The 20,956-nt window shown below is 38.8% G+C and overlaps 1 protein-coding gene across 1 annotated transcript in view; it reads right to left on the reverse strand.

Annotated features, from left to right (window-relative positions):
* Positions 1-20,956, reverse strand: part of eIF2A (eukaryotic translation initiation factor 2A) — a 124,877-nt gene that overhangs the window by 13,116 nt on the left and 90,805 nt on the right. Inside the window, exons 10-11 of the mRNA XM_067157714.2 lie at positions 18,180-18,343; positions 9,373-9,477 (exon numbers count right to left, since the gene is read on the reverse strand). Coding sequence (XP_067013815.1) covers positions 9,373-9,477; positions 18,180-18,343 — 269 coding nt within the window. The remainder of the gene's footprint in view (positions 1-9,372; positions 9,478-18,179; positions 18,344-20,956) is intronic.

Genomic DNA, 20,956 nt, shown 5'->3' on the forward strand with positions numbered 1-20,956 from the left:
TACCGAATTTTAATTGTTTATTTACTACACTTTGACAGTTTACCAAGAGCAATCTCAGACCCCCTTCCTCCCTAAAACTTGACTGTTGCAATTGGGTAACTTGAAATTCCTTACTATCCTGAGTTTCTTTTTCTAGTTGACTGAGCCAGCTTGAAGTACAGCTGGCTCTTTCTACTAGTTTTCCTGGTCAGTATTATAACTCAAGGGAGTTGCCTGTTTTACAGTACATATCTTAAGATTAATAAAATCTAGAACAATATTTGCTATCTTTTGTTTACCTGAATTGTTTAGATGGAGGCCATGTTTTGTATAACAGTATCTCTCAAAACTGCTGCATTCAATAACCTGAGTATTCCGAAAATGTTTACAAATTTTAACAATATCTGTATTGACCTTGTCCACTTCAATGTTCACACACGAGTCTCTACTCAAATCATGCCTGTGGGGCACGTTCACTACAAAAACGTTAGTGTGGGTCAGCTTCCCTAGTGTATGTTTAAGTTGTGATCTTACATTCTTGGCGTCGTCGCGAGCTACGTCGTTCGTCCCACCGATGATAAGCACTGCATCGCCGCTCCCGAAGTTCCTAGTTGCTGCTTCTACGTTTCCCACAACACTGCTGATAGAAGCTCCTGGATATATTTCTCCGGTTGCTGCTATATTCTCGTCATTAATAACTCCCGCAATTCCCCTTCCTTGGCTATCACCAAACACAGCTACCTTCGCTGATTTAGGCCTAACTGGGTCTTGAATCTGAATTCTAGGCCTAAATTTTAAACTCGGCACGGCAACGGATCGCGATGATTTGGTTTTTTTGATGTAGTCACTTTTATTTACTAGGACTATTGTTTTGCCTTTATCTGCCTTAGTCACAATAATATCGTTATCTTTTATTTTTGTCTTTAAATCTTTTATTTGTTTTAGGAGGGTCTGGTCGGAATTAGTTTTCATTTCTTTTACTAAACTTGGGAGTTTCTTTTTTACTTCATATTTAATGTCATTTTGTATTTCTGCCGGCAGTTTCCCTATATTTGCTTCAGATTCCACTATTGTGATAGTTAATTCTTCCATTTTGTACGGGTTAGGCCAACTGAACTTAGTTCTTTTGTTGAGTATGTTCATTTCATTTTCAGAAAAATTGGTGTCTGATAAATTAATTGTCGCGGGGTTGTTTATCTTTAAAGGAATTGAATCATTTATTCCATTAACGTTAACTATTTTTTGATCTTCTATTAGGTGTTTTACTTTGTTTTCTAGAGTTTTTTGCTTTCTGTCTAAGATGTTGGTGAGTTTTTCAATAGTATGTCGTTGAATGGAGCTCCAGTCTAAAGGCAATATAAAATGGGATATAGGCTACTTAAGTGTGCTTTGTAGAGCTGTAAGTTTAGTAGCGATTTTTTTCTGTACAGTAACTTTAATTCGTTTTTTAGCCATATTTTGTTTACTCTGTTTTGGTGTCAAGAGATTTTGAACTTGATATGTTCTTTCTTTGGGTAGACCTTAAGAATTTCGGTATTACATCGCACCTTAAACATTCTTTCAAAAACCAGATATCTTTGGCAATCTTACTGACTTTAACCTTGAGGTTAATATACCTGTTTGTCTTAGTTTTTGCCTGGTTGGCTATCACATTACATGTAATTGATCTCATTATTAGACCCGTATTGAACTATGCTATGATATACTAACAATTTGTTGGTTGTTTTGATCCACCTTTTCAATACAATTACAGTTTGTGTTGCTAAGCTGTAATGTTCAAACACTAATTTACTGGGACATGTTTCGCTTTTATTCACAAGCATCATCAGCCTATACAATTGCCTCAAGGTTTGTCATATTTGGATTGTTGTTACAAATTTCATTACATTGAATGTAATACCTTCTTTACTTGTGCAGGAGTTTATCCTCGAGATTCACGTTCACCACTAAAATTGTCGAAATGAATTAGCTTTTCAGTTCAGATCATGTACGTTTTGTTTTGGAAGCAATTCCCTATTTTTTAACCTTGTAACTAACATGTAATTTCACTTTTCCTCGGGTTTGCCTCTTGTAGATCTGCGACACTTAACACATGCACCTAAAATCTATGCTCATTACCGGAAGTGTTTGCAATGTTAAAATAAAATTGATTCAACTATAATTTGGCATTAAAATTTGAGTCATAAATATAAATATTGGATGTTAATATATAGGAGCCATAGTTTCTGAAGTGCTTTGGTTTCTAGAATACAATAATATTTCAATATTAAGAATTCTAGTTAAGAATTGTGCTCTCTAAATAATGTTATTTTAAAAGACTGTAATTTTGCATCATGCGTGATTAGAGTCATGATGATAATCTAGAATTGAAGTCTTGGGTTCGTTGGAAAATGGCTTCTAGATTTTATGAGGCTTGCTGCTGCAGTTTGGCAATTTGATCAGAGGAAGTGACTAAGGCAGATAAAGGCAAAACAATAGTCCTAGTAAATAAAAGTGACTACATAAAAAAAAAACGAATTCTTTTGTAATGAATCTTGCACTATAGTAAATAAAGACCCGGTCTCTAGAATTCAAAGGAATCTAAAAACAATCCTTAAAAATTCAATTTGTTTATTTAATGAGCAAGAACAAAAAAAATAGTCAACATGAACCCAACACTACCCAAGGCAAAGGCACTACCTAAGGTACACAAAAACAATACACCCATTCGACCAATTATAAACAGCAGAAATAGCCCAACATATAAAATATCAAAATTTATACATCAGTTCCTCAAAAAGCATTATAAGTTCCAGAGTAAGTCCTCAATTAAAAACTCAATTGAATTTTGCGAAAGATTAAAAAACTTCAACTTACAACCCCACCATAGAAGGAGCTCGTTTGACATTTCCAATATGTATTCAAATATCCCCATTAAAGAAACGATCGAAATTATTAACTCAAACCTTTCCAAATATAGCAACTTAAGTGAGCTAGAAGTAGATGAATTTATTACACTACTTAAATTCGTATTAAATAACAACTATTTCACCTTTAACAATAAAATTTACCACCAATTAAGTTTAGCCATGAGTGACCCCAGCTCAGGAATATTAGCAGATATTTACAGTAGAACCTCGATAATTCGAAATCGGTTAATTCAAAATCCCACGTAATTCGAAGAAGCTCTCGTTCCCGGAAACATGAGATACAGTTTTGCATGTTATTTAAATTGTTTAATTCGAAATACGGATAATTCGTAATTCGAAGTACAATGTCGGCCCCATTACCGAAATTCAGACTTTTAATTCGAAACTGCCTTTACATTTTAAAACAATAGTATGTTACAGAGTAATTTCAACTCGAAATTTATCCGCGTCATAACAGAACGCGTATTCCGGAACGTGGAGGGGTAGCTTTCCGCACTTACACTCACTTCGGTGGGTCTACAGTGCGCTTCATGATTGCCAAGTTGAATGGAATCGGAATTATTTTGTATTCAACCTTTTCAGGAACGCTGTAATATCACGCAACAGGCAGTGTGCGGGAAAACAGAATGCGGGAACACTGGCGATGCCGACAGTTGACGAAAAAGCGTGGCTCCTATAATAAATACGTAGGCACCGAACAATACTGTCATTGCCGATGAAACTGCATTGCTTTATTTTAATGCGAGCCCAAACGGTCTTATGGTTTTAAAGGAGAAAGTGCCAGCCGGAGAATCGTACAAGGGTCGGGGATGGGGTCATTGTAGTGCGTTGCAATTGCAATGCACATGGAAGCGAGAAACTTTATCCCCTCGTCATAGAAAAGTTCGATAAGCTACGTTTTAAGGGCGTCGGGTATTTTCCATCCCAGTACAAAGCATCTAAAAATGCAAACAGTACAGATATCCAAAAAATAATGCATTTGCACAGGGGAACCAGCATTATTTATCCTCGTCTTTGAATTGTGTGATTTTTTTTCTTTCGTTGCGTGAGGTTATGTTCGTCAGTGATTTATCCAAGTGCATTATTTGAACATTGTAAATGCACCTTGCTGGATACATTTCGGAAATAGTTTTTCTATGGCATTGGAAAGGTTTAAACTGTGAATCGAGGTAACTGCATGTATTAATGGGTCTTAGAATACTTCATGACGCGGCAAGTGTTTACATTTCTGAAGTACGAGAAAAGTGCCATGGCGGGAAATCGTACAAGGATAGAGTCATAGGAAAGTTTGATTTTAAGGGCATCGGGTACTTTCTGTGTAAATACAAGGCATCTAAAATGCATACAGTATAGTACTCCAATGAATAAAGCACTTGCACATGGGAGCCAGCATAGATTTCTCCACGTCTTTGAATTGTGCTTTTTTTCTTTCTTTCTTTCTTTCTTTCTTTCTTTCTTTCTTTCGTTGCGTGAGGTTATATTTGCCAGTGAGATATGGAAGTGCATTATTTGAATACTGTAAATGCACCTTTTTGGATACATTTTGGAAATAGTTCTTTTTTCATGGCATTTGAAAGGTATAAACTGTGAATCAAGGTTAACTGCATGCAGTAACGGGCTTAGAATATTTCGTAACGCGGCAAGGGTTGGTACTTCTGAATTGCGAATTGGCGGTTAATTCGAAATCACGTAATTCGAAGTCCGATTTTTGAGTCCCAACGACTTCGAATTAACGAGGTTTTACTGTATATGGATAACATAGAACATAGCATAATTAAACCAAACATAGAAGGAATCTGTCTTTGGCTGAGATTTATTGACGATACATTTGTAATAACAGACAACCGAAAAAATAACAGCGAAAAAATCCTTGAATTTTTAAACAACATCGATAGATACGTAAAATTTACCAAAGAAGACGAAAAAAACAATTCACTGAATTATCTAGATGTTACTGTAACACGCTTAAAATCCAAATTTGATTATCAGATATACAGAAAACCAACACACACGCCAATAACAATAAGAAATGACTCCCTCCACCCCAAATCCCACAAACAAGCAACCTTTTTCAGTATGGTCTACAGAGCCTACAAAATACCCTTACCACCCGCGAATTTTCAAAAGAAATAAATTTTATAAAGGAACTAGCACTAGCCAATGGATATAAAGCAGACATAGTAAATCGAATCATCAACAAAGTAATGCTCAAAATAGCCACAAACCTCGCACCGGAAAAGACTAAAAAAATCCAAATACGCAACCTTCACTTACACCAGTTCAAAGATTCACCAAACAGCAAACCCACTCAAAAAACGGGACATGCAAATAGCCTTTAAAACATATAACGCTAACAAAAACTTATTTTTTTAACCATAACACAGTAATTGCCTACAATAACAAATTTCGAGGCTCCGGAATATACAGACTAATATGCGCACAGTGTAAATCTTCATATGTTGGCCAAACTGGACGCAGTTTCCTAACCAGTACATGAAACACTTTAACGCCTTAAAACACAATAAATACTCCGCAATGAGTAATCATATGAAAGAAACCGGCCATCATTACACCTCAATAGACAAAGATCTTACAATAATCAAAAGAATCGAAAAGGGGAAGCTAATGAGAGAGTTCGAAAACATATATATTTATTTGGATCAATACTTTAATAAAGGAAAAAACTTGAATGACGCGGTCGAAATAAAAAGTCCGTTAATAGAGCAGTTGCCAACATTATTATGAAATCTCAAATCAGATAAAAGCAAATTCTTTAAAATATTCAATCTAAATACACTCACAACTGAAACCATTTCGGCAACGCAAAAACGTGCCCGTCCACATAACACGCCAAAGCTTAACGCCCCGCCTGCAAGATCGTCCTCTACCCCCACCTCGACAACAGATAAGAATTCCCTACCACATAGCACGTCAATAGCAAACGCCCCGCCCAACATCTCTTCCCCTCAACCCCCTACCCGCCCTTTACAACAGCTCTTTCATACGTACAACACAAGGAGTAGAACCACAACAGACAATAGTCACAGTAACGCAATAAGGTCCACAAGATTCTGTAGCAGCAGACAAAGGGGTAAGTGATAACGCACCATCAACACTTACATTACAAGCACAACACACACACACAATATTACTTAAGTTCATTTCCATTTGTTCCAGATGCTTCTTCCATTCTATAAATCGAAAGAAACATAATCAGATACTCAAAATTTGGACTAAAGCCTCTTTTAACCATAACTTACATCAAAACAATCAACTTCCAACGGAGAGTCTGGTCGCTACAAACAAGAATTAAATATGTCAATACTTCCTCTGATCAAATTGCCAAAGTGCAGCAACAAGCCTCATCAAATCTAGAAGCCATTTTCGAACGAACCCAAGACTTCAATTCTAGATTATCATCATGACTCTAATCACGCATGATGCAAAATTACAGTCTTTTAAAATAACATTATTAGAGAGCACAATTCTTAACTAAATTTCTCAATACTGAAATATTACTGTATTCTAGAAACCAACGCACTTCAGAAACTATGGCTCCTATATATTAACATCCAATATTTATATTTATGACTCAAATTTTAATGCCAAATTATAGTTGAATCAATTTTAACATTGCAAACAATTTTTAGCCAAATTTTCAAATTGTAAAAAGTGGGTTTTGGACGTCAATGTGTTTTAGTATTAAGAGTTACTCCATTTTAACATTGCAAATCATATTGTCATAATTTTCAATGTGTATATTATTCTTATGTTTTAATATTGTTATCACTGAAATTAGATTTACATTCAATGTAATGAAATTTGTTACAACAATCCAAATATGACAAACCTTGAGGCAATTGTATAGGCTGATGATGCTTGTGAATAAAAGCGAAACATGTCCCAGTAAATTAGTGTTGTAACATTACAACTTAGCAACACAAACTATAATTTGTATTGAAAAGGTGGATCAAAACAACCAACAAATTGTTAGTATATCATACATAACCTTTAAAAGTCGATGTAGGCCTAATTTACGCAGTACAAGATTTCCAGAAACTGACTACGAAGAGTATACCGGAGACCAAATTACAATGGAAGGTTAAGAAAAGAAGGGATTTCGCCATCATGTTGGGCGCTTTTGTATCTAATGTACTTTATTAGATGCGAGAATTGAAAACTACTTTTGTTCGATTGTCGTTTGGCTTGACATTATTAGATTTTTCGAAGAGTTTGGCTAATCAGAGTTGCTGAATTGAAAGAAGTTTTCACAGGAAACTGACGAAGATTCCCCTGTAAAATTGAATATAAAGTATCGAGATTTTGAACTCGCGTACTGGTAATTAATGCGGTTTCGCGGTCTAACATGCCTGTCTCTCACCCAGAGGGCCCGGGTTCGATTGTGACCAGGTCAGGCAATTTTATCTGGATATAAGGGCTGGTTTCAGGTCCACTCAGCATACGTGATTACCTTTAATTGAGGTGCTATCTAATGAGATGGCGACCCCGGTCTAGAGAGCCAGGAATATCGGCTGAGAGGATTCGTCATGCTGACCATGCACCACCTCGTAATCTGCAGCCTTCGGGCTGAGTAGCAGCCGCTTGGCAGGCAAAGGCCCATTGGGGCCGTAGTTTGGTTTGGTTTAGGAGTTTTTGTATGATTGTAATTATACATATTTCATTTTTGTAATGTTTAGCCAAATTGTTCATGATTTTAATTCATTCCCGGATTTTCCGTTTTCCCGTGTTGTACATTTTATTTTCATGGTCCCTCCAAAAACGGAGAATTGAGGTTCCACTGTACAAATAAATTTAAAAATTAAAGCATTTAATTAACACTCGGCTGCACCTCTCGGTTGACACAAACGAACTGGCACACAATAAATATTTAGCTACTGGCCTGTCACGTTCACACGGCGCCAACTGTCCCGTCAATACTGAGCTCCGGGTGGTGGGGGTTGCAGCTGGGCCCAATTGGTTGTCCTCAGTCTACTCCTGGAAACATTCGATTGCCTGGGCAATTGTGAGCTCTCAACAAATCTTCCACCATATCTCTGTATTTGTCTGGTCTATACTTTCCCAGAAAATTCACACAAACCGAGTTAAGGCGACACTCTGGAGAAAAAAAAAAAAAAAAAATCGATATTTTGGTCTTTTTGGTGAAATTTTTTATTGACTGAAATTGAAAGGATTGAGTTTCTTTTTTCTTGTCACAAAGATGTTCTGCTGAATTCAAACAATTTATCACTGTAATAATGCTCTGTTTGCCAACTGTAATTTTACATTTAAATGCCATTTTTCTCCCATAATATTCTGCCAAATGTAACAAAATTTGTATGGTATATGTATCACAACTATATTAAGAAACCTGTGTATGGAATTTTTTACTGCAGAATTTTTTCAAGTAGTAGAGATTTTTAAGTCCAAAGTTTTAGAACGTAAAAATTACACAAACTTTAGGAGGATATATGTACTTATATAAATTATGTAAAGAATGATCAATATGTAGTGCTTTTAAAAGAAGTATTATCTACTCAATTACGAATTTACATTAACATGTTATTTAAATTTCATGAAAAAGTGAAATTAAAAATTTCAAAAGAAAAAATTATTTTTGAAAACTATTAATTGTATATGAAAGAAATGTTTGTGATATCTCTACTTTTATGTAGGTGACATTCCCACAAATTTTCGTGAAAATCCATGCATTAGGTAAAAATACCTTTTTATCTCCGGAGTATCGCCTTAACAGCAAGCTAGGTTTTTTTTGGTGTTTTTTTTTCCAATAGGAATGAGAGTCCCCTCGAATACAGAATCATGAAAGAGATCAAATATTTGGGGCCCTATAAAGATACCTTCCCTCAGTTTTGCCTCACTCAACCTTTGAAATTTCCCCCTTAAATACTGAAATGCCCTTCCTGATATGTTTATCACCTTAACAAAGTTCTTCATCAACCCCAGTTTTATATGCAAATACTTGGTGACAACAAGTGGCAAGTTTTAAACACTTTTTTGTCCTTTCTCTTGATGACAACTCTCTAATTTCATAAGGATTACTCACAGAGAAAACAAAATTTTGTGAATCCTGACTGCATTCATATTAGCATACCTATCACTTTTACATCTGCACCAATCTGTCACCAGCGTTCTGTATAGTTCAAAGCCTTAAGAATTGTTTCCATACTATCATACATATCTTTCATATCAACGTAATAGGCAACTGGGGGTTTAACATTCCTTTACATTAATAAAACCAAGAGGTATAATAAGAAAGTTGCCCAGACAGGGAGACAACAGCACCTTCTGTTCACGAAGAAAGTAACAGACCCCCTATAGGGTGTGATACAAATATCTTAATGTTAGAAGATACGCAAAAACTAGTTATATTCGTGATCAGCCTGTCCGAAAACATCATAAATGATATATTTTTGTGTCTGAGAGCAATTCACTGTTGCACTGTGTAATCCAACACCAAAGTACTTACCATCTCCACCAGGCTTAACGTTGCTTGGAGCTTCTTCATCATCGTGGAGTTTGAAGTTACTCTCTCGGCCACGAGCAGATGGCGGTCGATACGCCTGCTTAGAGGCTGAAACGAATCAAGACAAATGTGTCGTTGCATAATTCCATACACACTTTCATTTTCATATATTAACTTATGTACTTGGCCTGCCATAATAAAAATTCACCAAATTTTAAAACTAGTAGCTTTTACCCACAGGTTCACACACATGGAACAATAGTAATGTTTTACAGGAAACTATACCTTAAGTCAACACATAAATTTTACTTATGGTATGGTTTCTTTAATAATAATAATAATAATAATAATAATAATAATAATAATAATAATAATAATAATAATAATAATAATACTGACAACAACAATAATAATATTGTTTTTAAGTCTAACTACTACTTTAGAATTCCGGAGATGCAGAGGTACCAAAATTTAGTCCCACAGAAGTTCTTTTACATGCCACTAAATTCACTGACACAAAGCTGATGTATCGGAGCACCTTCAAATATCAGAGACTGAGCCAGGATCGAATCTGCCAAGTTGGGGTCAGAAGGACACGCCTCAACCGTCTGAGCCACTGAGCCCAGCATGATTTCTTTAATGAAGTTTCTGCAAAGTCTTCTTGTACCTTGTATTACAACATTAAATATCCTACGTAAACAACATGTTACAATTTAATGAAAGACATCTATAGTGCATATTTTACTGTTTCCTTTAACTGAAGCTTGACCGCTGTCAAAGTGGGAGGACTGCTACAATGACACGCAGCAGCAGCAACCCATGTTTAGTTCATGCCTGATAAAATCTACAGATGGCAGATATAGAAAGCAAGAGGAAGTTGCTTCAGATATTCGTAACTCTTTCACTAGTGACGCCAATATTCCTGACGATATGTAGGAAGTTTATAATGATTACTTTTAATTATGTTTCGATTCAAGACAAATTGCGTTAAATAATAACTACGTTGTATTACCAGGATACCAAAGTTTGAAACGTATTTTCTCAAAATTCTGTAAATTCTGTCTAACAACTATAAACATAAGCAAATGCTCAGTTTTCAAGCTAGACATTTTTGGTTTTCCACAAAATGACTACAGAAAGGTCAGAAGAAATGTAGCAGTTATTTATGCAAGTTTCTAAAATCTGAATTGAATTATGGTGGCAAAATGTAGTATTTCGTTGTCTCTGAAGAGAGCTACAGATGGTACACCCTATTGTGACCTTAAGGAGAGTTGAACAATATGGTGAGGTACAATTAATGATCAAATATCCCCCTTTTGAGGTAGTATTTCCAAGAGAAGAACATGTACGATGAATTCTAAAGTAAGTGTGTTCACCATGTAATTGTCTGATTAAGTTCAATTTAAATTAAATGGTAGTCATTGTGTTTACTGGGCTATAGAAAATCCACCCATTCATGTGGACAATGCAGTTAATTTACCAGAGTTATTTGTACCATTATCTCTTGATGATAGGTCACTTGCATCGTGAACCTCAACATTCTGCACGTACAACTTTACCAACCATTCAGATACTTTGTCCGGATGAGCCATGTTACTTCTGGCACGATGGCACATCACCACACAACAACTGTGACGTGACAGCCAATCCTGATGACATACTACAAGCATGATGGACCCCCTCCACTTCCCCGACATAACATCGCCCCACTCCTACCTGCGTGGGAACCTTGAATGATGTGTTGTACCATCCAAAATCAGCTACACAGCCTACACAATAAAAAGAAAGTGAGATGCACTGTACAACAATCTCTCTGAAAACTTAAGCCACCATTGCTCATGCAGTGCTTTGACAAAATCAGAAGTGGGGGATTTTGAGCACCTGAAGTGATTGCAGAGTCGAACATACCTTGAATATCTACAGTTAAGCCCCTATATATCGCCAACCAATACACTGCCAACCTCAGTTATCGCCCACTACAAGCAATGAAGGGATTTTCCTTATAGAAATAATATAAACTGACTGAGCAAATGCATACCTGCCAACTTTCAAAAAGAGAAATCCGGAAGATCGCAACGCAGAAAATTTGTAACAACACGCGCATGCAACACAAAGAGGACGGCAAGGGGGGAGATTATAAACAATACTAATACAAGTCAAATATATGTTATGATCACCCCTGAAATTAAATACTTACACAAAGTTACATCTTGAGTGCTCATCTGTTTCCACTTAACACTGGGAACACTTTCTGTGATCGTATAAAACAAGGAAATTAAGAAGAATATGCCTCCCTAAAAGACTGATAATATCCTTTCTTAGTTGAACTCATCACGAACACCACTAAAGATACTAAATCGCTTACAAATTCGTCACACAATTACACGAGTTTCAGAAATACCGCCATTGTTACTCACACCCACACACAAACAAAGCCTTTCATAGCTGCTACGAAGCACGACCCAGTTACTAAAATTGTTATATATAAATTCACAGCCTGCTACTTTTCACGGATTCCTTTTCTTCAAAATCACAGCCTGCTACTTGTTTGGGAACATCTCAGTGAATGAAGTACCAGTTGAGTTCGAACAGGTGACAAAAGCACGGTGATAATCGATAATGTGATTATCGATACATTTACCAGTCGAATTTCAAACACTGCATCTCATATTACCATCCGCTATCGAAAGTCAAGCAAATCCGATTTAACCACAGAAAGCGAAACCAAGCGTGGGTATTCAAAATCCATACAATAACATTGTTCATCCGTACAACCGTAAAACACACACAAAATTCGTACATTTTACGGAAAAACCGGAATACTTGGCAGGTAGGCAAATGCCAGGGGATAGCAGAGCACTGATGCACAGGTGTGTTATCTGCGCACCACACGACCCCTGTGCCAGCCGCAGTTGTATAGGGGACCTTGTGAGCAGTGGCTGTGCATATGACAGGTGTAACAAGGAACGCTGTCGTGAGCTGACACCGTTCAAACGGGGTATGATGGTCGGTGCCCGACGGATGGGAAGTGCGATTTCGGAAGTGGTGCAGGAATTCGGCTTTCCACGATCAACTGTATCCAGGGTGTATCGTGAATGGTTGAATGCGGGTGTCACCTTCCACAACAGATGAACGATCGGCCGTCCAGCCACCCTCAATGCCGTGACCGGCGACATCCGAGACGGATTGTCAGTAGTGACAGACGGGCAACCGTGCAACAAATCACGGCTCAATTCAACACACAGGCCGTGCTAGACACGTCTCCCAGTGGACAATCCATAGGAACATGGGTCTATGGGGTATGGGAGCCGGACCCCCACACGGGTGCCACGGTTAACCCAACGTCATCGGGCAAAACGACGCGCATTTGTCGCCAGTCACCAGGGATGGACACTGGAACAATGGCGTTACGTGATATGGTCGGATGAATCACGATTTCAACTGCACCATGCCGATGGGAGGCACCGCGTATGGCGCAGACCACATGAAGCGATGGATCCCGCCTGCCTCGAAGGTGTGGTCCAGGGCGCTGGTGTCTCCGTCATGGTCTGGGGTGCATTTGCCTGGTATGGAATGGGCCCCTAGTTGTTCTGGAAGAGACTTTGAATGGTACGCGGCATGTTGAGCTGCTCAGAGTCCACCTCCACCCATTTTTGGCCTTCCAGCGCCCAGACGGTTCCGCGATGTTTCAAGATGATAAAGTGCCGCCACATCACTCCCACGTGGCCCGGGAATGGTTCCAGGAACATGCAGCGGAGGTCCAACGACTGCCATGGCCACCCAGGAGCCCTGATATGAACCCTATCGAGCATATCTGGGATGTCCTGGAAAGCAGGCTCCGTGCATGGATCCTGCACCCATGAACAGACCAGCATTGGTGGCCGCTCTGCGAACAATACGGTGTCAGCTGCGTCCAGATAACTACCAGGGACTTCTCGACTCACTTCCACGGTGTCTCACTGCAGTTCGCAGGGCCAGAGGAGGCCCGACATGCTATTAGGTGACTATCCCATGACATTTGCTAAGTCAGTGTATTACAGTCCTATTAAAACAACGTGTGTGTTCTGACAGCCCACAGCACGTGGCACTGAGCGAAGGTGCGGGAGCACCATGTTGCCAAATGTTCCGGCTGATGCTACTACCATAACAATCAGCCCTCTCACTCAGCACTAGGCACTGTACACGAATCATGAGAATATTAGCATAACATTCATCATCATCATTCCGTGTCTGGTCAGCATTTCCAAAATGTAGCAACTCTGATGGCCTTGTTGTTCGCCTCGATCAGGTCCTGTGTAGTGCAGGGTTGTTCTAGTAGAGGACAGATGAGCAGATGGTTCAGATCTTGTGTTACACCACACTCGCAGGATGCGTCTCCATCAGCTGGAAGTAAGCCCCATTTTTGCATGTTGGTCTAGCAAAGAGAGACGCCCACCCTAAGACGATTAAGTGATCTCCAAATAGGGTAGGGCAGGTCATTTCCTCAAGCTAGCACTTCCTTTGCAGGGGTATCAGGCGGCAGCATTCTCTTCCACCTGGTGATGCGGTTAGACTCCGATGTTCCTACCAGTGGTTGAGTCCTGGTGATGAAGCTCTTTCTCGACTTCAGTCGACAGACTACAGACTGGTGATCGTGCAGTGGATGGCGAAAATCATTAGTCTGCTTCGTCCTCTCTGCATCAGCAGCAACAGCCCTTCTGATAGTGTGGGGGGGAGCTATTCCAACAATTGAGTAGATTTTGTCAACTGGAGTTGGCTTCAGAGATCCCGAGAAGATTCGTACAGTCTCGTTGATTGCAATGTCAACCTGCTTGGTGTGAGTGGATGCACTCCACACAGGTGAAGCCTACTCTGCAGTAGACACACACAAAGCAAGAGCAGAGGTTCTCAGGACGCGAGGGCTTGCTCCCCAGGTGGTGGCTGTGAGTTATCTCAAAATATTGTTCGTGAACTAAATTTCAGCCTGGTGTTGTGGCAATGTTTCTTGAAGGACAGTGTTCGGTCAAGAGTAACACCTAGATGGACAATGTTCAAGTCATTTGCCTTGCCATGTAATGTCCAGTTCCTGCCGAGCTTCTCTACTCCTTAAGTGAAATGTGCACACCTGAGTCTTGTTGGGATTTGGCCTTAGATGATTGCCTTCATAGTAAGAGCCAAGAGTATCTAGTGCAGAAGTCAACTTTCCCTCCACCTCTTCAAATGTCTTTCCTTGGGCAGCCACTGCAGTATTGTCGGCATAGATGAAAAGCCTGGTATGTTCCGTTGTGGGCTGATCATTAGTGTAAATACTGAAGAGCACAGGGGCTAGCACACTGCCTTGAGGTAAACCGTTCTTTTGTATGCGCCATCTGCTCTTCTTAGAATGGAGAGAGACTTGAAATATTCTATTAAATATTGTTGATATTATTTCAAGGTGGCTCAGCAGTAATTTTATCAGCTCAAATATTGAAAGACATACTCCTCATTCCCCTTCCTCTCAGGCTTGTATCAGACGATCTTCGGATGACTGGTTTCCATTTTAGGTAGATTTCAGCAGCAGTAAGGCACATTTAAAAATACGAACGTCTTTATATTTATGTTGTATTTATATTATCGTGGGATTGTCCATTGACATCATTGCCAAAAACAATTACAATGGCCTGCTCAATATTCTGGGTTCAAATCGGGTGAGGACGGGAGAAAAAAGTGAAATCAGTCGGACGTTCTCATAGGCATTGGCACAATTTAAGATGAGAATTGTGATCGGTAAAAGACAGTCTTTCTGCTTGTTGATTTTGCATGGCTTTTAATCTTGCGGTGGTAAGTCATGGGGCCTCTTTTTACTGAAATAAAAAGCATAGTGCCGAGTTTTCCCTGGTGTTGCTAACCTGCCATGCGATGGACCTCGACTATCTTTAAAGCAGCTGCTGTTCATGAATTGGCAATGTGGAACTCGGACCAGCCACCTCATGAAGCTTTAAGGACAGGGAGGTTAGGTAAAGGGAGGGGACACGACTACCTGGGATTGGCTTAAACGGGAGGCATGTATTGGTCCCCGTAGTAACTGCCAACTGGAACTACCATACTGTGAGCTATCGGAACACGCAAGTTGTTTTAACAGGACCATGACAAATAGAATACCTCGTGAGCTCACTATGTTCTCATAACATTGTCATTGGTGGTCTTGCCAGAGTGTGGTGCTGCAGTCGCAACAAAGTAGCTGTAACAACAAGTGTGCCAAATTGTCGATGAAAGTAATAGCATGTGTGAAGTTGTGGTAACAACTTTTACACCTATCGAGGGAATCTGTTTCTTTTGATATTTTTCTAAAGTTTATCTTAATATCTGTGCAATTAAATAGTTTTCTATTATTTCAAGAAAATGTCGTAATGTTTTGTTCCTGGCTGTAAATCGGGTTACGGAAGTAAGCCTGATGGTAGACTTTTTTTTTTTTTACACCTCCAAAAGAAAATAATCTCTTTGTGAAGTGGACGAGAGTTATTCCGCAGAAAGATAAGCAATTGTCAGCCAAAAACAGAATACGTGACCTGCATTTTTCAGCAGATTTAATTAACTTATAATGGCGGACTGTTTTGTTGTGAACAGCAAAAGCGTTGAACTTCCTCAAGTGAGGTGGAAATTAAAACCAGGAGTATTGCCTCATATTTTTCTACATTTACAGAATTATCTACCCACTGAGGTAAAATCGTGAAAGACTCTGGTAGGAAAAGGAATGAAGACAGTACCAAGAGGATAAGGAAGAAGAATCAAGATGTGAATGAAGCAGTGATGGCAACAGTGAGCGGTAAACTTTAAGGTGAGCCTAGTTGTAGTCAAATTCACGTCCAGGTTAGTTCTCTTACCGACGCCCTCGCAGGTTGCCTACAGGCGTCAAATCGAAAGAATTGCACCTGGCGAGCCGAACATGTCCCCGGACACTCCCGGCACTAAAAGCCATACGCCATTTCATTTTTACCAATGCCCAAAAGCCAATAGTGCTTCTCAAAAGGCGACTAAAGAAAGCACCTTGTAATTTAATGCGAGCTAAATGTCTCTTTTCTCAATCAAAGCTAGGAATAATTTCCTACAGGGGTGGATTAAGAACACTGAATGTTTAATGTTTTATATGCTCTGTTTAAAAGTATTTTTTTTTTTTTTAAGCATGTAAAACACAATATTGCTTTCGCTTTTTGTACTGTTCCATTTTACCTCGTGTGTTCTCTTATTAAAGACCAACGATACAGTATTTCTTCATGGGGACTGAGAATAGTATTTACAACTCTCTGAGAGTATCATTCATAAGTCTAAACAACTGGGTATTGTATTTGGTTATTTGCGTATCAATGTAACGTCCACTAAAACAGCTGACTGTGCAGCGTTGGTGATTGGCTTCACTAGCGCCGCTCTGCTGGAGCACGGTTGAAATCTGTGAGTGATCTCACTAGGTATTCTATTTGTCATGACAGGACTATAACTACCTTCATATACTGACTTTCTTTTTTTACAAGTTGCTTTACGTCGCACCGACACAGTTAGGTCTTGTGGCGATGGGACAGGAAAGGGCTCGGAGTGGAAAGGAAGCGGCCGTGGCCTTAATTAAGGTACACACCTCCAGCATTTGCCTGGTGTGAAAATGGGAAACCACGGAAAACCCTCTCCAGGGCTGCCGACATTGGGGTTCGAACCCACTGTCTCCCAACTACTGAATACTGGCCGCTCTTAAGCGACTGCAGGTACCGAGCTCAGTGATATAATGCCACTGCCATGGGTGGCAGAGATACAGAAGTGCTTGATATATCGCCAACCACTGGTTTGAAATTACTGGCAGGAACACTGAAACCTTTTCTCTGAATGGAAACGACTCTTATTTGATCCTTTAGGAAAATGAGCAGGTTTAGTGTGCTACCGACCCTCGTTACCTGTAGCTCATTATCTAGAGTGGCATGGTGCCAGGGTTTTAATTGCTTGTCTTGCCATAGATGGAAATTTCCGTAACGCTTAACATAAAATGGACTGTATTTGAGAGAAGCTTTGGAAGCCTGGATAAAATAGTATGAGAATAAAGAGCTTAATAGTAGCACACCTTAATCTTCAGTCCTGTGCACACAAGTTTCTATAACGAATAAACAAACAATTCTGTGTGTGAAAGAAAAGTGGGAAGTATCTTATAAAGAACAGTCAGTATCCTGCTAGTCAGTAGAACATCACAAACCATTCTTCACTGTTCTGGGGGGAACAACTATAAGCAGAGGAAGTGGTGGTGATGCTTGTTGTTTAAAGAGGCCTAACATCTAGGCCATTGGTCCATGAACATAGGAAGTATTAGTATATGTAACATCTGTCACGGGATTATTATAATGTAAGTGCAGACATTCAAAAATTACATTATGAATATTATTATTCTAGAAAATCCTTATACAGCATATCATTACGAAGATATTTAAGTCGTTCAAACTGCTGTTTTAAAATAGAGACCTCAATTTATCACCACCCTCTTCATTGCGCCAACAAATGCTCTGAACAAATGATGGCATTATAATGAGGGATAACTGTACATAAATCTAATAATACAAATTTCATACTGATGTTGTGCATATTTCTTTCATACTGAAGAGCATATACATTTTTTGGGCCCCTCAGTATTATGTATTATCAAGATATAAAATAAACAAAAAATCACATTTTTTGGCTTAGAGTATCGTTTCCTAACGACCATCACAATTACACAATGCTATATAAAATAGACTTTTTGTAACATTATTTTTGGATTTGGAGTTTCTTGTGAATAAATTATTCTCCTGCTCATACAAATAAACAAAAATAGAACTCACCCTGTGGTGCACTGGACTGTATGCCTTCAACAGGTTTGAAGCTGATCTGTGGCTCCTTGAAGACTCCTGGAGGGAACCGCTGCCACAGAACTTCCCACAACTCTTCCTGCTTGTTCCATGGTCGCTCATACAAAAGAGCACCACTGTAATGCCAGATTTTGAACCTGCAAACAAAAAATCACAAAGGCACTTAACAAATTACCTGGACAAAGCTGCAGCTGCAGAAGAATCATTCACAGTACAATACAAACAAGTACACTAAGATACAATTAAAATTAAAAGTACAATAGTTCCACCTTTTCAATACAAATTCAAGTAAAGTGGGTTACTTTACAGAAGAAACATTTATTAGATACTGGGTAACATTAACGGAAGTATTGAAATCACCCCTGCAATTAATAACAGACTAAGTAAAGGTACAACATTTTATCATCAAGTCAGAGAGCTTTTAAGGAATGAAAAAGTACCCAAGAGAATGAAAGTAACATTATATAAACAGTATTTCATACCAATTGTAACATATGGACTAGAAACGCTGGTAACTAATAAGAGGCAATATAGTAAGATCCAAGTAGTAGAAATGAAATTTCTAAGAACATCGGTTAAAAGGACAAGAAGAGATAGAATTCAAAATATTAAAATCAGAACTGAGCTAAATATAGAACCATTAGTACAGAACATACAGAAAGCAAGACTGAGATGGTTCAGACATGTAAAAAGAATGGGAAAGGAACAGGTAGCAAGAAGGAAATTGGAAAGAGAAGTTAAGGGAAAGAGACCAGTTGGATGACTGAGAAGAAGGTGGATGGATCACATTTGGAAGGACATTAGAGAAGCTGGAGTGGATGTGGCGGAAGAAACGGAGCAGGAAAAGTGGAACGATAGAAAGGAGTGGAGGAGGCTTGTAAACCACACCCGGGCAACTGGAGTGGGACATTGATGATGATGATGATGAGTTCCGGCCCATCATCAGCCAAATGCACGAGTTACACAATGTATCAAACAGTCCATAGAAACTGTAAAAAAAGTCGCAAAAACATTGTGGATTTGACACTAAAAAGATGAAGAAATAGTCACAATTGTGATCAAAAGTTTCAGATAATGCATAAAATGCATAAATTAAGGCACTTAGCTGTCGTTGAAGGAAGACCTCAAGATGATCAATTTGGATGTTGAAGAATCTTGAGACTTGTAATTCTTTTGTTATGAAGTTCTGACAGCTTGCACTGCGATGTGTTGGACGTATTGCATAACTGATATGATGGGATGGTCACAACGGTGATAAAAGTTTCAGATTATGGATAAAATGCATAAATTAATGGAATTAGTTGCCGTAGAAGGATCAATTTAATATAATCGGTCTGGATACCAAAGAATCTTTCGAGTTGTGTATCACTTGTTATGAAGTTCTACCAGCTGTATGTCATCAATGGTAGTAAAGAAAACAATTTATGCAAACGTAGTGAACAATGTAGAAAGATGGTACATAGATGTCATACAAAGAGATTACAGTCCTTAAAAAATTGAAGGTAAAAGCAGTGTTTTTTTTCCACTTTCTTCATTACCCCCTTTATTAATTTGGCTTTTAAAACTAACAATATTATTTATTTCACTTATTTCCGAATTGAACTGCGAATCTTCTCCACCTACATCACAGAAATATTTTGACTTTCAAGCGCTACTTTTACCTAATAAATCTTTCTTCTGTAAAGTAACCCACTTTACTTGAATTTATATTGAAAAGGTGGAAATATTGTACTTTTAATTTTAATTACAGCTCAATACGGACCTTTCACAATGAAATTTATCTCTCCTACACTAAGGTATGCTGTAAAACAAACACAATTCCCTAGCAATGAAGTATTTCCAGTATACAAGGTCTCTCTTATAAACTCAGACTGAACGCATGGTGTTCGTACTCTATGCTACGGCAGCTGCCTTAGCTGAACTATGTCTCGCGCAGCCGCCCTGCTTTAAGTGTGTATACAGTCTTATATGAAATGTAACCTTATAAAAGATGCTGGAAATGTCATCCTTCCTGGGTTATACAGGCACTGCATCTGGTAACCACATTCTGGCTGACGTGAGTGAGTTCTGCCAATGTAATGTTTCCGATTTCATTTGTAATGTTTTCTTTCAGTTCCTCCAATGTGTGAGGATTTGTTCGATACATTTTTTCTTTCAGTTTACCCCGCAAGTAAAAATCACACACTGTTAAATCAGGAGAATGAGGGGGAAATAGGCCAGCACTGATTACTCCCTCTTGTCTGCAAACACTTCCCAGATTGTAAGAAGGGAATCTTCTGCTGCATGAGCAGGGGCTGAATCTTGTTCAAACCACCCACATGATTTTTCTTCTTCCATTAATCGATGGAAGAATGGCATCAAAATGTCATCTTGGTACTTCTCTGCATTTACTGCCATCTCAAAAAAAGCCCAATTATTCATCTTGCACTAACAGCACACCAAACACCAATCTTCCTATCATAATGAAGGACTTCATAAACACCATTAAGATGAAACCGGAACTTTTACATGTGAAAATATGGTGTTGCAATGATTTAACTGTCTCACCATGTTAACAGCTAAGATTCAGAATGGTGACTCATGCTTGCCAGGTCGAACACGTGCAGACTGCTTGCAAGATCAAGAACTATGCTGTGCCCATGGGGTGCCAAAATCGCTTTCCCGCGCTAACTGCTCTCGTAGCTTGTGACACCACTGTGAGGACACTTCTACAGTGTGTTCCAAGTGGTAACATTTAGTAAGCGGTCTCT

This window comes from Anabrus simplex, chromosome 14 (genome assembly GCF_040414725.1).
Source record: "Anabrus simplex isolate iqAnaSimp1 chromosome 14, ASM4041472v1, whole genome shotgun sequence".
Classification (NCBI taxonomy): domain Eukaryota; kingdom Metazoa; phylum Arthropoda; class Insecta; order Orthoptera; family Tettigoniidae; genus Anabrus; species Anabrus simplex.